Source organism: Lathyrus oleraceus, chromosome 3 (genome assembly GCF_024323335.1).
Source record: "Lathyrus oleraceus cultivar Zhongwan6 chromosome 3, CAAS_Psat_ZW6_1.0, whole genome shotgun sequence".
In the NCBI taxonomy this organism is placed as follows: Eukaryota; Viridiplantae; Streptophyta; class Magnoliopsida; order Fabales; family Fabaceae; genus Lathyrus; species Lathyrus oleraceus.
The window spans coordinates 84,567,608-84,585,311 of NC_066581.1; the positions used below are offsets into that span (position 1 = coordinate 84,567,608).

The following is a 17,704-nucleotide window of genomic DNA, read 5'->3' on the forward strand; positions in this document are numbered from 1 at the left end:
ATAAATATTTGGTGAAGTGATCAATAAAAAGTAAATAATATGAGAAACCATCTAAAGACTTTATGTGGGCTGGACCCCGTACATCAGTACATATAAGTTCTAATGGTTTTTGTGTTTTGATATTGGAAATAGAAAAAGGTAACATGTGACTCTTAACACTATTGCATGATAGACAAGGTTTTTGTTGGCCCTTTATTTTGTGAGATGGTAGGAGATGTCTAAGTATGCGATCAAATGGATGCCCCAATATGTGATTCCATGGTGGAGGAATGTATGTAGTTGTGACGAGTGCCTGTCGTAGAGATGATGGATGGGGTATATGGTAGAGTCCATTGTTATGCTTCCCTTTTAGAAGAGGTTCCATTGTATTCAAATCCTTTATCAAGAAATGCTCAGAAAAAAATTCAATGGAAATTGGATTAGTGTGACATAGAGATGAAACAGACAATAGTTTTTGAGTAATTTTAGGCACATGTAAAACATTTGAGAGATGAAATGATTAAGAGGGAGTTTTTAAAATAATTTTACCAATGTTGGAGATGGTGTGTCCAGATCCATCACCAACCAGAAGCTGATTTGAACCTGTGTAAGGTTGAGACAAGTGCAGGTTGTCCAACTCATTTGTCATATGATGGGAAGCTCCTGAGTCTAAGATCCAATATGATGCACCTGAAGGCATGACCCTAGTATGAAGAGCAGTAGGAGATTGATTATTTGGAGGATAGTCATGCAATTTGTAGCAGGCCTTGGTTGTATGGCCTGATTTGTCACAAAATTGACACATTACATGCTTCGAGAAGCCCGGTGATGTTGATTTGTGCATTGTGTGATTGTGATACTGTTTTGGTGTTTAGTTGTAGAATTATTTCCCTTTGTGTGTAGTGTTTTCAGTAGCAATGAGGGGAATTTCTTACACAATTGTATCCTTTTTTAAATAACTTTTAAAATCAGAAAGGAGATCATGAAGATCATCAAATCCGATAGGATTTTTTCTGGTTCTTATAGAAGCAGTCACTTCACGATACTCATAGCCAAGGCCATTCAAAGTGTGGATGACAAGGTCCACATCGTCCACTGAGGAGTTGATGATGGCTAATTCATCAGATAAAGCCTTGATACAACGGAGGTATTCAGAAATAGATTGTGATCCTTTTATGAATCGAGAGAGTCTCTCTTTTAGGTGCATAATTCTTGCACGAGTTTTGCTTGCAAACATCTTAGTAAGAATGTCCCAAGCTTGTTTGGAGGTCTTGACATTCCCCAACATGGTAATGATGCTTGGATCAACAGATGATATGATTGCATGCAGAATCAGTTGATTTTTTCTTTTCCAGCGTTTGTATGCTGGATTAGTTTGGACTGGAATGACAGTGGTGCCAACAACATAGCCAATGAGATCATACCCTACAAGGAGTGCGTTGAACTGCACATGCAAAGCAGGAAAATTATTGCTGCTCAGTTTCACTGATGAGTGAGTGTTTAGGACAATAACAGAGTTGACATTTAGGATAATTGAAATTTCAGATGTTATTGAGGAAGGCATGGTGAGATTGTGGATTGGTTTTTCTAGAAAGCTTAGTAAACTCTGATACCATATAAGTGAATGTATTTCTGAATGAATGTTTTACAGAGATATACATCAGTATATATACATATATTACATAGTGAGAATTGAATAGGAAATGCTTGAAATAAGCCTAAACTTTAGCTAGCTAGCTGTGACTACTTGACAGAGTTATATACCTCTAAATGTTAATAATAATTAAATAACTCTCCTTTAATATTTGATGACCAATTCAAATATTCTTTTATTGTTAGATTATTCAATTTGATTCTATTGGTCCATTATTTTGTAGCATGCAAGTGGTTAATACCTTACATCAATGGAAATGAATGCATGAAAATGGAAAAATCTAGATATGAATGCATGAAGATAGACGTGTAGAAATGCATGAAAAATATGTATGAAAATGCAACTTATATAAAAATTAAACCACAATTGTGTGATGTTCATGGTTCAAGTCACCATCTAGTTATTATTTATATAGCCATACTTTTTTAAACTATAAATATAATGCCTCTTTGAAGTCTGTAAAATTTATTTATATTAATATAGCATGTTTCATTTTCTCATCAAATATTAATATCTATTTATACCTACACACAAGTATCAAAAGAATCAACGTCAGGAATATATACTGCTTTATTATATTAGATAAGTTTAAAAGGCGCGATGTAGAAATCTCAAATTTACTGTTGTGATTTTTTCATACTAGGTGTAAATCTCAAATTCACTGTTATGATAATTTCATAATATGTCCTATTTTTATACTATGTTGAAATCTACATTACCAACTTACGATTTAAGAAATATAGTTGTGAAACATCCAAACAAAAAATTAATATCTAGATTCCAGTCGTAAAAACGCACTCATATTATACGTCAAATGACAAATTTAAGCATTCTTTGAAATCAATCGATGGTTAGCTACAGATCTATGGCCTCCAACTCCCAGAAGCCAATTCTGAATCCAAATCTCTTTCTTTGACACCTTTTGCTTTCAACAAGTCTCTTTCTACGTCAAGACTTACCTTTGCAGCAGCCAAAGTTGCCTGTAGCATCTCCGTTTTCAGCTCTTGAACTGCAACATTCTCCTTCAACTTTTCAACCTCCAAAGCTTTCTCCACATAACTTTTCATTCCTAAAGCATATTGAACTTGTGGCTCTAGCCAAGTAAAGTCAATTTTAAATTTCTTAAGTTCATCCCATAAAACTTGAAGTTCCTTAGAAGCTTGTTCATTCATATCTTTCACTTTTCTAGTCTTAAGGAAATGAATAACTTTCCCCAGTGCAGCATACACCAACTCTGCATCAGCTTGTTCAGAAGGTTCAAATGAAAGAGGTGAACTTGTTTGAAGATTTGTAGCTTCTGGCTCTGGACTTGGGATTTCCACTTTCACATTGCTTGTTTGAGATCCTAATATTAAGCATGCAGCTTGATTTACTGGTTTCTCATTTGTTGACTTAGAGACGAAAACCTCAGCACCAACAATACAAGTATCCTTCACAATAAACCCCTTGGTCAGAAGGAGCTCAGTTAATGTCATGAATGACTTAAATCCCCAGCTGATGCTCTGATTTGCATTGAATTCATGCTTACTTTCTGGCAAAAATGGTCACGCATTATCAGTAGGGTTTTAAAAAATGGTCCACGGGTAAACCACCGCGATGAAACGGTGCCTGCAGATGCCTATACCAATTTGGGTATTCACCATTTTTAAAGAATAAATTATATTTAATTAACACTGCGACGACGACGACAGTAATTAGTGTCTCAAATTGAAAAAGTCTTTATGCGTCAGCAACAGGTTTTTAAAAGCTTGATTAGCAGTTTGTAAAAAAAATAAATACCTTTTGTGATGGTCATCTTTGCATCCAATTGATTGAATACATGCAACTTGACTTTGACATCTCTGCGCCATCCCTCAGACATATTAGCAGTTTGCACAGCCTCCAAATATACTGATAAGTAGATGTTTACATTGTTTCCTTTTGGAAACAGAAGAATCCTCCTATGGAAAAACCAAAGCGGATGAAAACACAAACAGTTAAGTTATTGGTGTCAAAGAGTGGATACTCAACATATCCAATAACTAAATACTCATTACCATGGATAGCCACCTAAGACAAAAGGCTTAGACCGAACCTCATTGGTATTCAAACGAGAAAAATTTTCAACCTTCCATGTGAATTTCTCAAACTTCTCAACGCTAGATTGTTCATCCTCCATATCTCCGAACTGAGTAATGGTTGCCTAGAACAATGCTTATGTAGTAGAGTACTATAAAAGAGAGAGATAGTTTTTGTGTTGAGTAGTGTAAACATCACCAACATCATCTCCCCAAGATGGCACAGTCATAAATGTATTAATAATTAAAGTATATAGTACTTTATAAAAAAGTGAATTAAAAAGTATGAATAATATAAAATATTTAAATGTATATATTATTAATTAAAGGATAATGTTAACTTTTACCCAGTAAGATATGTTAAGAAACCCATAAATAAAAAATATGTATTGAAAAAATAAATAAAAATCACAACAGTGAATTTGAGATTTCTACATCGCGTCTTTTAAACTTATCTAATATAATAAAGCAGTATATATTCCTAAGGTTGATTCTTTTGATTCTTGTGTGTATGTATTAATAGAGATTAATGTTTGACGAGAAAATGAGACATGCTATATCAATATAAATAAATTTTATAGATTTAAAAGAGGCATTATATTTAGGTGACCTAACCTAAAAAGTTTGGTAAAGTTACCCTATTGAAATGCTAAAAGCTAAGTGGTCCACAATCCACATGTATTCTATTTATTACTTTAATTAAAAAATTGTAGTTTTAATCATTAATCATATAATTTATATATTTGTAATTCAATCCTTTTGCATTAATTATTATTTGGCACCTTATTTAATTTTAAGTTACTTTTTCTAAAAAATGGTTCATATTCACGTAAGACTTTCTCTTTCATGTTTGATGACTCTGTAAACTTTCTATGCATTTCATTTTATAGAATATATATGATCTTAGTTTAAAGAAGTAATTGAACTTTATGAGTATTAAAATGGAATTTAACACGTGTGCGGATAGCTATTACCAAATCATTTTAGTGATGAGGACAAGTGGTGATTTGAACTTGTTTGGATTAATTTTAAAATTAAATTTTTTTTAAATTTAATTTTTATTCCAATAATTTCTTAACTCTATTCAATCACTTTTAAAATCAATTGTTCGTCCACGAAGAGAAATTTTAAGAAACTGTAAAAATAATATTTTTAAATTTCAATCCTGAAAAATCAAAATTGAATACTTACCTATAATATATATATATATATATATATATATATATATATATATATATATATATATATATATATATATATATTTCAAAATACACTTATTTATTTTAGAATTTAATATACTAAAAAATGTAATCTATTAAGATCAATTTTTTTAAGAAACTGACCTTTCTTTTAGGAAAGTTCAATTTTTCAAATAAATTTTTATTAAGACTCCTGTAAAAATATACTTGAAAAAGATATTTTAAAAATCCATAAACTTAATTTTTCAAATATATATATATATATATATATATATATATATATATATATATATATATATATATATATATATATATATATATATATATATATATATATATATATATATATATATATATATATATATTCCTTTAATTTAACAAATGAAAGGTCATGAATCTCTTCAATGCTAGTATAAATTAGTATAACGGGCACAGCATTAATGATGAACATATGTTGATAATAATTTGAGAATATATATATATATATATATATATATATATATATATATATATATATATATATATATATATATATATATATATATATATATATATATATGTGTGTGATCGGACCAATCAACTCAAATATCCATTAGGGTTTAATTTAAAAGTAGTCCTAAAAAAATATAAATTAGAAATTAAAAAAAAACAGGATAAAATAATTATAAAAATATTAAATTATGATTTTGTACCTATTTTTGAAATAGAGGTGTAAAATAAATTTCTAAAATATATAGGTTTTACACCTTTTTTTATAAAAAGTGGTGTAAAATGTAGTGTTTAAATAATATAAAAAAAATGACACAAGTCTTTTTAAGGGTTTTTTAGTCTATTTCTAAAAAAATCCGGTACCCATTACGGTTAATATGTATGGACCGTGGTAGTTCGTTAGACTCGCATAGTTATAAATTTAAATAAATTATATTAAGATTTATATTGTCTTACTCCAAAATAACATATTGATTTTTTATTTATGTTCTATTCAACTTTTATCTTTTAAATCTTATACATTAATATAATCAGCACATGCTCCTCGTATTCTATTTTAATTTCACTTATGTTACATATTCGAGTAACATTTTATTCAATTTAGACATGTGATGTATTTAAAAACACATTATATATTTATAAAAAATAATACAGTACTTAAAAATATATTATGTTTAAAATAATATAATTTTTAATTTTATTTATAATAAATATTATGGAATTTTTATTTTAATATTTTATAAAAAAAAAACTCATTTATGGTCGGGTAGCCTGAATCCTGTCTAGGGTCAGACTCAGGTAGTAATTTTCGAGCCCATATTACAACATAGCTTTTTTGGCTCAACCCTAAAAAGTTCAAGGCCTGATTCATTTAGGATCGGGTAGTCCATTTTGACAACAACGCCTCCGACCTGAAGGTGTGAAAAACACAAGAAATGGGGGTTTGAATTGGATTTAAAAAGGAACTTTTTACCAACTCAAGAACACTACTTAAATGTTAATAACAAAGAGATAAAAACACAAGTCTTTTTATCTTTGTTCGCTTGAAACTCAAAGCTACTTCAGTCCACCCGCCAAGGTGATTTCGCCTTATACACAAGGACTTAATCAACTATAATCAATTGATTACAATAGTCACAAAGAATAACATTCCTTGTCTTCTCAAGGATCCGACTATACCCTAGTCTCCTTAAGGAATCACAAAGAACAACTTTCCTTGTCTTCTCAAGGATCCGACTATACCTTGTATCATTAAGGAATCAAACAAATAGTTTGAATAATATTTTGTGTTACAGGTTGCTTCTACGCAAGAAGATTTTACACAAATGATAAACATACTTAAAGAAAAATCGTGTATAAAAATGATAGCTTTTCACAAAGAAATAGACTTGTCAAATATTTTTGCACTTAAGCATTTTCTTCAAGTCTCTAAGTCCTACTTATATAAAATAAGAAGAAGACCGTTGTAGGAAAAAAAATGAGGAAGCCAAATAGAGCGGTTGTTCATTGTTGGATGGTGAAAGGAGTGATACTGTAACACCCTTCTAAAATACCCCAAATATTTATTAAAATAATAATATATCAATCAGAGTAATTATGCAGTTAAGGGTGTCACACAACTTTTCACACTATTCACCATAATATTTAGTCATGCTCATTATTTAATTCAAAACATAAAGCATTTGCACAATACGCAGCGGATAGAGGTCAACTCAATCATGCAAAACATGTAGCACAATACATGTAAACTGGTTCGCAACCAACAATAAAACAGTTAAAACATCCCATCCCGATGTTACATCTATCAGAGCATGACCCACTAGGAGACTACCCTAGACTCCAAGCACTAGCTTCTACTCAATCACTGCTCGTTACCTGAAAAATAGTTGTAAGGGTGAGTTCCTCAATCGATATAATAAGCATTATAAAATATCATGTCATGTTAAGTAATTTAACACATTTCATCACCCAAATCAGATTACACATTTAGTAACGGCAATATCAACTCAATCATACTCAACATCAACACAACACACAACATACAACACACGTATAATACTGGAATACATCCATTCATAGTATACGCCATACATACATTATGCAATGAGACTCCATGCATGCGGTACCGACTATTCATGAACATATAGTTCAACTCACCGATCAAACCCAGATACGACTACCAAGCTCACTAGTCCCACTCATTTGAGACCTAGTGACTCACTCACTAATTCCTCACCATGGGAATTAGCTACCACCCCAAGGGCCATGCTATGCACGCTAATCACCTAGCATGCAACATCAACAACAATCAACAATGATTTACTCACTAATTCCTCACCATGGGAATTAGCTACCACCATAAAGGCCACAATATGCATGCTAATTCACCTAGCAATGCAACATCATCAACAATAATCCACAATGGACATATGCTCACACTCTAAGCCATAAAACAGTCCATTCACAAATACATGCATAATATATACATTCACAGCATTATGCATACCATCATACATCATCAATACATTTATCAAGACATCATATCATGTCAAATAATTAATCACCGTATTAGCACACTCTACTAATACCTATACTGCTCAAACAGCGGGAAATTATCCCTATTACATCATAAGCCAACATAGGCCAACTCTCAATTATGTCCACAACATTTAAAATACCCATTTTTCCACTTTTTAACAGTGTTAACCGGTTAACGCAACACAGAACACACTTTCTGGCAAAACGCAACAGTGTTAACCGGTTAACGCCCTGGGTTAACCAGTTAACGCAGATAGAACAGCACTTTCTCAGAAATCACAACAGTGTTAACCGGTTAACGCCCTGGGTTAACCGGTTAACGCAGACAAAACAGCAGTTTTCACAAATTATAACAGTGTTAACCGGTTAACACCCTGGGTTAACCGGTTAACGCAAGACAGAAAGCTGTCCCTGCGCTAACACAAGGCAGAATGCAGAATTCTCCGCATTTTCCGCCGTTGGAGGACTTCCAGACCTCCGATTCCAATTCCGTAAAAAGCTATACGTCCAGCAAATTACGACACACACATTTATCGATTCAATTACAGTTTTCACACAACTTATTCATCACAATTTCTCAGCATTCCAAATCCCAATTAGGGTCAATTCAACGGTTTATCACTACCCATTACATGCTAACCCATAATACCCATTAAATGACGATAAACCCCCCTTACCTGATTAATCCGGCAAATATTTGAGCTCCAAGATTTTCTCTTCTCCAACCTTTGCTCTTGCTCTTCCTCTTTGCCCTTTTCTCCACTTTCTCAAGCGCCTCTCTGTTTCACGTGAAAACTCTTTTCCAAATGAAAACCCTTTTTCTTATTTCCAACTTATATATATTTTCCAATAATTATTATTCCAATAATAATAATAATCCAATAATATTTCCAATTAATTAATTAAATTAATAAATATTATATTAATTTAAATTAAATAATTAGCCTTATTTCATCGGGGTGTTACAACTCTCCCCCACTAAAAGAGTTTTCGTCCTCGAAAACATACCTCAAGCGAATAACTCCGGATAAGACTCCTTCATCTGACTCTCAAGTTCCCAAGTCACATTGCCACCTGCTGGTCCTCCCCAAGCTACCTTCACCAAGGCAATCTATTTACCCTGCAACTGCTTCAACTCTCGATCCTCAATCCTCATATGCGATGTTTCAACAGTCAGGTTATCTCTCACCTGTACATCATCTACTTGGACTACATGCGACGGATCATGAATGTACCTCCTCAACTGAGACACATGAAAAACCTCATGCAAATTCGCAAGTGACGGCGGTAAAGCGATACGATAGGCTACCTCCCCTATCCTCTCCAAAATCTGATAAGGACCAATAAATCGAGGAGTCAACTTCTTTGACTTCAAAGCTCGACCAACCCCAGTTATCGGAGTGACACGAAGAAACACATGATCTCCCTCTTGGAACTCAAGTGACTTCCTTCTCCTATCATGATAACTCTTCTGACGACTCTAAGCAATCCTCATCTTCTCCTGAATCATCTTAATCTTTTCTGTAGTTTGTTGAACAATCTCTGGTCCAACCACAGCACTCTCACCGGACTCATACCAACATAAAGGTGTCCGACATCTCCTACCATACAAAGCTTCAAACGGTGCCATACCAATGCTCGAATGAAAACTATTGTTGTAGGTAAACTCAATCAAAGGCAAATAACAATCCCAAGCACCTCCCTTTTCCAAAACACAAGCCCTCAAAAGATCCTCTAGTGACTGAATCGTCCTCTTAGTCTGACCGTCAGTCTGCGGATGATATGCAGAACTCAATCTCAGCTTAGTTCCCAAAGCCCTCTGCAAACCTTCCCAGAACTTCGATGTAAATCTAGGATCTCTGTCTGAAACAATACTCGACGGAATACCATGCAAACTTACAATTCTCTCTATATACAACTCAGCTAATCTCTCTAACGGATAATCCATTCTGATCGGAATGAAATGAGCCGATTTTGTCAATCTGTCAACAATCACCCAAATGGCTTCAAAATTCTTAATTGTTCTCGGTAAACCAGAAACAAAATCCATACTGATACTGTCCCACTTCCACTCTGGAATAGCCAACGGTTGCATTAGCCCAGACGGCTTCTGATGCTCAATTTTTAACTTCTGACAAGTCAAACAGGAATAAACAAAACTCGCAATTTCTCTTTTCATTCCCGGCCACCAAAATAACTTTTTCAAATCCTGATACATCTTCGTAGCTCCAGGATGAATACTCAACCCACTACGGTGTCCTTCTTCAAGAATACTCTTCTTAAGTTCTGTAACATCCGGAATACACACCCGATTACCAAATTTCAAAATACCATTCTCATCAACTCTGAATTCACCACCTTGACCTTGATTCACTAAAGTCAACTTATCAACCAAAAGCATATCGGATTTCTGACCCTCTCTGATCTCATCCAGAATACCACTCGTTAACTTCAACATTCCCAATTTAACACTATTGTGAGTACTCTCACACACCAAACTCAAGTCTCTAAACTGCTCAATTAAATCTAATTCCTTAACCATTAACATAGACATATGCAATGATTTCCGACTCAATGCATCAGCCACTTCGTTTGCTTTACCTGGATGGTAATTCAAACCAAAATCATAATCCTTCAGAAATTCTAACCATCTCCTCTGTCTCATATTCAGCTCTTTCTGATCAAACAAATACTTTAAACTTTTATGGTCACTGAAAACTTCAAATCTTGACCCATACAAGTAATGCCTCCATAATTTCAGAACGAATACCACAGCTGCCAACTCTAAATCGTGCGTCGGATAGTTCCTCTCATGAACCCTCAGCTGTCTCGAAGCATTAGCTATAACCTGCTTACTCTGCATTAAAACACCACCTAACCCCAACAATGAAGCATCACAGAAAACCTCAAATGATTCCGACGAACTCGGTAATATCAGAATAGGAGCAGTAGTTAACCTTCTCTTTAACTCTTGGAAACCTTCTTCACATTTTGAGTCCCAAACAAACGCTTGCCCCTTTCTAGTCAACATCGTCAACGGTAACGCCAACTTAGAAAATCCCTCAATGAACTTCCTATAATAACCAGCCAAACCAAGGAAACTTCGAATCTCAGCAACAGACTTCGGAGCTTCCCACTTAGATACCGCTTCTATCTTAAAAGGATCAACAGCAACACCACCTCTTGAAATCACATGACCAAGAAAACTAACCTCTTCTAACCAAAATTCACACTTAGATAGTTTAGCAAATAACTTCTTTTCTCGCAGCACTCCTAAAACCACTCTCAAATGCTCAACATGCTCTTCTTCGGATTTCGAATACACCAAAATATCATCAATAAACACCACAACAAACTTGTCTAGGTACGGATGGAAAATCCTATTCATATACTCCATAAATACTCCAGGCGCATTAGTCACACCAAAAGGCATTACAGAATACTCATAATGTCCATACCTTGTTCTGAAAGCAGTCTTCTGAATATCCTCAGTTTTCACACGTATCTGATGATATCCCGATCTCAAATCTATTTTGCTGAACACACTAGCACCAACCAACTGATCCATCAAATCATCAATCCTCGGTAAAGGATACCGATTCTTGATCGTCACTTTGTTCAGTTGCCTGTAATCCACACACAACCTCATAGTACCTTCTTTCTTCTTAACCAATAACACTGGTGCACCCCACGGTGACACACTCGGACGAATAAATTTCTTATCCAACAGATCTTCCAACTGACTCTTCAATTCAACTAACTCAACAGCAGACATACGGTACGGAGCCATCGATATCGGCCTAGTACCAGGTACCAAATCAATCGAGAACTCAACTTCACGCTCTGGCGGTAATTCATTCACTTCTTCCGGAAACACATCGGGAAAATCACACACCACAGCTAGATCGCAAATCACAAGTTTATCTTTAGCCTCCAAAGTCGCTAACAGCATAAACAACTCCGCCCCATCTGCTACGGCCTCATTCACCTGCCTCGCTGATAAAAACAAATCCTTCCCTTCCTCAATTTCAGGAAAGATCACAGTCTTATCAAAACAATTGATATAAACTCGATTGAACACCAACCAGTTCATTCCCAAGATAACATCAATCTGCACTAGTGGAAGACACACTAGGTCCATTCCAAAGTCTCTACCAAAAATACTCAAAGGGCAATTTAAACAAACCGAAGTAGTAGTCACTGAACCCTTCGCAGGAGTATCAATCACCATACTACCATACATCTCAGATATCTCTAACTTAAGTTTCACAGCACAATCCAAAGATATAAAAGAATGAGTCGCACCTGTGTCAATAATAGCTACAAGAGGAAAGCCATTAATATAACACGTACCTCGGATCAAACGATCATCTGCAGAAGTCTCAGAACCCGATAAAGCAAAGACCTTGCCTCCCGACTGATTCTCTTTCTTCGGCTTAGGACACTGTGGACTGATATTACCCACCTCTCCACAGTTGAAACAAGTCACAATCTTCAACCGGCACTCTGCAGCCAAATGACCACCTTTGCCACACTTGAAACACTTCCTCTCAGCACTGGTACACTCATGGACACGATGTCCAGCCTGACCACATCTGTAACACTTAGCAGGGGCACTAGAGTCTCCCCCACTAGGCCTCTTCATCCCACTCTGTCTCTGGAAACCTTTGCCAGCTGCATACGGTTTTCCACGATCATTCTGATTCTTGCCTTTCCTATCAACCCTCTATTGATAGCTCTCTGCTCTGGCCTTGGTATCCTGTTCAAAAATTCTGCAACAGTCAACCAAATCAGAAAACACTCTAATCCGCTGATACCCAATAGCCTGCTTAATCTCGGGACGTAACCCGTTCTCAAATTTCACACATTTCGAAAATTCCCCAGTAGCCTCATCATAGGGAGTGTAATACTTTGACAACTCTGTGAACTTAGCAGCATACTCAGTAACAGACCGATTGCCCTGCTTCAATTCTAAGAACTCTATCTCTTTCTTTCCTCTGACATCCTCTGGAAAATACTTCCTCAGGAATCTCTCTCTGAACACAGCCCAAGTGATCTCAGCATTCCCAGCAGATTCCAACTCAGTGCGGGTAGCAACCCACCAATCATCAGCTTCCTCTGACAGCATATGTGTACCGAACCTGACCTTCTGGTTATCAGCACACTCAGTTACTCGGAAGATCCTCTCAATCTCCTTCAACCACTTATGAGCACCATCTGGATCATATGCTCCCTTGAACATTGGAGGATTGTTCTTCTGGAACTCACTCAACTGACGAGCAGCTCCCATTCCCACAACATTCGGATTTCCTCCAAGTACTCCAGCTAGCATACCCAGAGCCTCAGCAATCGCAGCATCATCTCTACCTCTTCCAGCCATTCTATTCTGAAAACCCAACAAGCTAAAACAATAAGTACTGATAGGGTTACACAACACTTATCCCGTACAGGGGAAACAGAATAATTACGACTCGACACGACCGACTATGCTCTGATACCACTAATGTAACACCCTTCTAAAATACCCCAAATATTTAATTAAAATAATAATATATCAATCAGAGTAATTATGCAGTTAAGGATGTCACACAACTTCTCACACCATTCACCATAATATTTAGTCATGCTCATTATTTAATTCAAAACATAAAGCATTTGCACAATACGCAGCGGATAGAGGTCAACTCAATCATGCAAAACATGTAGCACAATACATGTAAACTGGTTCGCAACCAACAATAAAACAGTTAAAAATCCCATCCCGATGTTACATCTATCAGAGCATGACCCACTAGGAGACTACCCTAGACTCCAAGCACTAGCTTCTACTCAATCACTGCTCGTTACCTGAAAAATAGTTGTAAGGGTGAGTTCCTCAATCGATATAATAAGCATTATAAAATATCATGTCATGTTAAGTAATTTAACACATTTCATCACCCAAATCAGATTACACATTCAGTAACGGCAATATCAACTCAATCATACTCAACATCAACACAACACACAACATACAACACACGTATAATACTGGAATATATCCATTCATAGTATACGCCATACATACATTATGCAATGAGACTCCATGCATGCGGTACCGACTATTCATGAACATATAGTTCAACTCACCGATCAAACCCAGATACGACTACCAAGCTCACTAGTCCCACTCATTTGAGACCTAGTGACTCACTCACTAATTCCACACCATGGGAATTAGCTACCACCCCAAGGGCCATGCTATGCACGCTAATCACCTAGCATGCAACATCAACAACAATCAACAATGATTTACTCACTAATTCCTCACCATGGGAATTAGCTACCACCATAAAGGCCACAATATGCATGCTAATTCACCTAGCAATGCAACATCATCAACAATAATCCACAATGGACATATGCTCACACTCTAAGCCATAAAACAGTCCATTCACAAATACATGCATAATATATACATTCACAGCATTATGCATACCATCATACATCATCAATACATTTATCAAGACATCATATCATGTCAAATAATTAATCACCGTATTAGCACACTCTACTAATACCTATACTGCTCAAACAGCGGGAAATTATCCCTATTACATCATAAGCCAACATAGGCCAACTCTCAATTATGTCCACAACATTTAAAATACCCATTTTTCCACTTTTTAACAGTGTTAACCGGTTAACGCCCTGGGTTAACCGGTTAACGCAACACATAACACACTTTCTGGCAAAACGCAACAGTGTTAACCGGTTAACGCCCTGGGTTAACCGGTTAACGCAGACAGAACAACACTTTCTCAGAAATCACAACAGTTTTAACCGGTTAACGCCCTGGGTTAACCGGTTAACGCAGACAAAACAGCAGTTTTCACAAATTATAACAGTGTTAACCGGTTAACACCCTGGGTTAACCGGTTAACGCAAGACAGAAAGCTGTCCCTGCGCTAACACAAGGCAGAATGCAGAATTCTCCGCATTTTCCGCCGTTGGAGGACTCCCGGACCTCCGATTCCAATTCCGTAAAAAGCTATACGTCCAGCAAATTACGACACACACATTTATCGATTCAATTACAGTTTTCACACAACTTATTCATCACAATTTCTCAGCATTCCAAATCCCAATTAGGGTCAATTCAACGGTTTATCACTACCCATTACATGCTAACCCATAATACCCATTAAACGACGATAAACCCCCCTTACCTGATTAATCCGGCAAATCTTTGAGCTCCAAGCTTTTCTCTTCTCCAACCTTTGCTCTTGCTCTTGCTCTTCCTCTTTGCCCTTTTCTCCACTTTCTCAAGCGCCTCTCTGTTTCACGTGAAAACTCTTTTCCAAATGAAAACCATTTTTCTTATTTCCAACTTATATATATTTTCCAATAATTATTATTCCAATAATAATAATAATCCAATAATATTTCCAATTAATTAATTAAATTAATAAATATTATATTAATTTAAATTAAATAATTAGCCTTATTTCATCGGGGTGTTACAGATACTATGTACTGTCATTCGCCCACCAATTCAGTGACATGTGTGTTGTATAGTATTGTCCTTGCCCACGAAATCAGGTAGTGGAAAGAATATTTGATTTATACTATATACTATTTGGTCATATATTTATTTGATCTTATCTTCAAGTCCATTGGCATCTGATGAAAGTTGATGCAGGTATAAATGAAGAAACATACAGCTGAATTCAAAAACTTTAGAATCTTAGTCAGAACCTTAAAAGCGTCAGTAGTCTGACTTGAGATCTTAAGTATCTTCAAAATCTTTAGACTCTTCAGTCAGAACCTTGATAACCTCAACGACTGGCTTGAGATCTTCAGAATCTTCAGCTAAGTAACAAAACTTCAGAAGCTTGCCATTCTTCAGAAGCTTAATGATCAGAGTCACGTCCAGAAGCACAATCTGAGAGCATGTTGCAACAACAACATAACGTTTCCTCATAAGCTTCTCAGGAGTGAATCAACACAGAAGCAGAAAAATCATTGTAGTAGCAACATGGACATCTTTCAGAACTTCTCATGATTAGCGCATAAGCGGAATTGGGAACGCAATGTTCAGAAACTAATGACGTTGCACGTCATATACTCAGAATCAGAACTAGCTGTTAAAACTACACAATAACAAACCACTCGGGTACCAAAATTATTCTCACACAAATACAACATTATTATCATAAAAACTCAAGGTATAGATGCATAACCAAATCTTGTTCTAACAGACTCCCCCTTTTAATGATGACAAAAATATGTATTTTGATGAACAATTTTGTACAAGGTAATCACAGAAAGATACATCTTACAAAATCACAAAGCTCCCCCTGAGATGTATAATCCTAAAAAGATAAAATTAGAATGAAAGAGCCTTTTTTTTATTAACCTTTTTGAAGTACCAAAATGATCTTCCATTAGAATCTGGTTTGTCTTCAGAAGTTGCTTGATGTTGTTCAGAGCACTGGTTTTTAACATCAACATTCTGATGAACTTCACTTTAGAAGTTTGGTTGAATTCTTTTGAAGAAGCTTCAGAGCCTGATTACCTTTAAAAGATTGGATTTTGGTTCTCTTTGAAATTCTTTTTCAGAGTCTGATTACCTTTCAAAATTCTCTTTGAATCTTTGAAAGAGCTTTCAGAACCTGCTTACAAATTCTTTTTAAAAAGATTGATTTCCAAGTCTGATTACCATGGAATTTTAATTCCTCAGAACTTGATGCTGAATTTTCATTTCTTCAAATCTTGATGCCAAGTTCAGATCCTGGTTTTCAATTCCTTAAAGACTTAATGCTTGGTTCTGATTCATGGTTGAGATTCTTCTCAAATAGCATTAAAGCTTCAGACTCACAGAGTAGACAATTTCTTCATAAATTGGTATCTTATATTTTGATCTGAAAAACTTCAAAAGCTTCGAATGTTTGAACTTATCCCTGCAAAACACTTAAAAAACTATTTTTCGAAGTAGTTGTTAGCGGAAACATTAAACAATGTTTGGGTTCTGATTCATAAATCTAGATATATCAAAAATCAATTACGATTCTCCCCTTAAATACGTTTCTCCCCCTTTGTCACCAATAGAAAATACATAGATAAAAGGCAGAAATGAGTACAATCATGTTACAGAAACACACAACACTTAAAAAAATACTTTAAACAGAATAAAAGTACAAGGGTACTTAAACAAAAATACAAAATTACTTTAAACAAAATAAAATACCAAGGTACTTAAACAAAATATCAATTACAAAAGTACTTAAACAATTTTGAAAGCTTAGGGTTTTGTGGCGAAGGAGGAGGCGACGAAACAGTTGGGTATTCATTAGGAAGATTTAAGGGATCCACCAACGAATCAATATTATCTTCGAGGCAACTTTACAAGTAGTAAGCCAAAACTTCCGGAGGATCGATCTTTGTGAAGATAGGGTAATTCAGTGGGATACTACTACCATTGGTTTCTCCCTTGGAGGGAGGAGTGTTCTTATCAGCAGCTGACTGGTGAGAAGGTTGAGGTTCGGGTTGAGCTTGTTGTTGTTTTTGATCAGCCATTTGAAAAAATATTGAAGATGAATAAGAAAATTTTCAGAGAGGGTGATTTAGTTTGAAAGAGAGAAAGGTGTGGGAGTAAATGTGAGCATAGTGTGAAGATGTAAGTGAAATGGGTTTATATAGAAAGAAAATTTGCAGTGAAGACAAGTTAAAAATATGGAGACATAGGGGGAAACGTAAAAGATTTTAACCTAATTCCAAGAAATGTAAAACCCAATGTGTCACACTAT

At 35.3% G+C, this 17,704-nt stretch overlaps 1 protein-coding gene across 1 annotated transcript; it reads right to left on the reverse strand.

Moving 5' to 3' along the window:
* Positions 1 to 2,330: 2,330 nt before the first annotated feature.
* LOC127125481 (MATH domain and coiled-coil domain-containing protein At3g58360) lies at positions 2,331 to 3,849 on the reverse strand. The gene is made up of 3 exons (XM_051054266.1): positions 3,670 to 3,849; positions 3,413 to 3,573; positions 2,331 to 3,164 (listed from the first exon to the last, which is right to left on the reverse strand). Exons 1-3 carry the CDS (start codon positions 3,789 to 3,791, stop codon positions 2,497 to 2,499), a joined length of 951 nt encoding a protein of 316 aa, XP_050910223.1. The 5' UTR covers positions 3,792 to 3,849; the 3' UTR covers positions 2,331 to 2,496.
* Between the last annotated feature and the right edge of the window lie 13,855 nt (positions 3,850 to 17,704).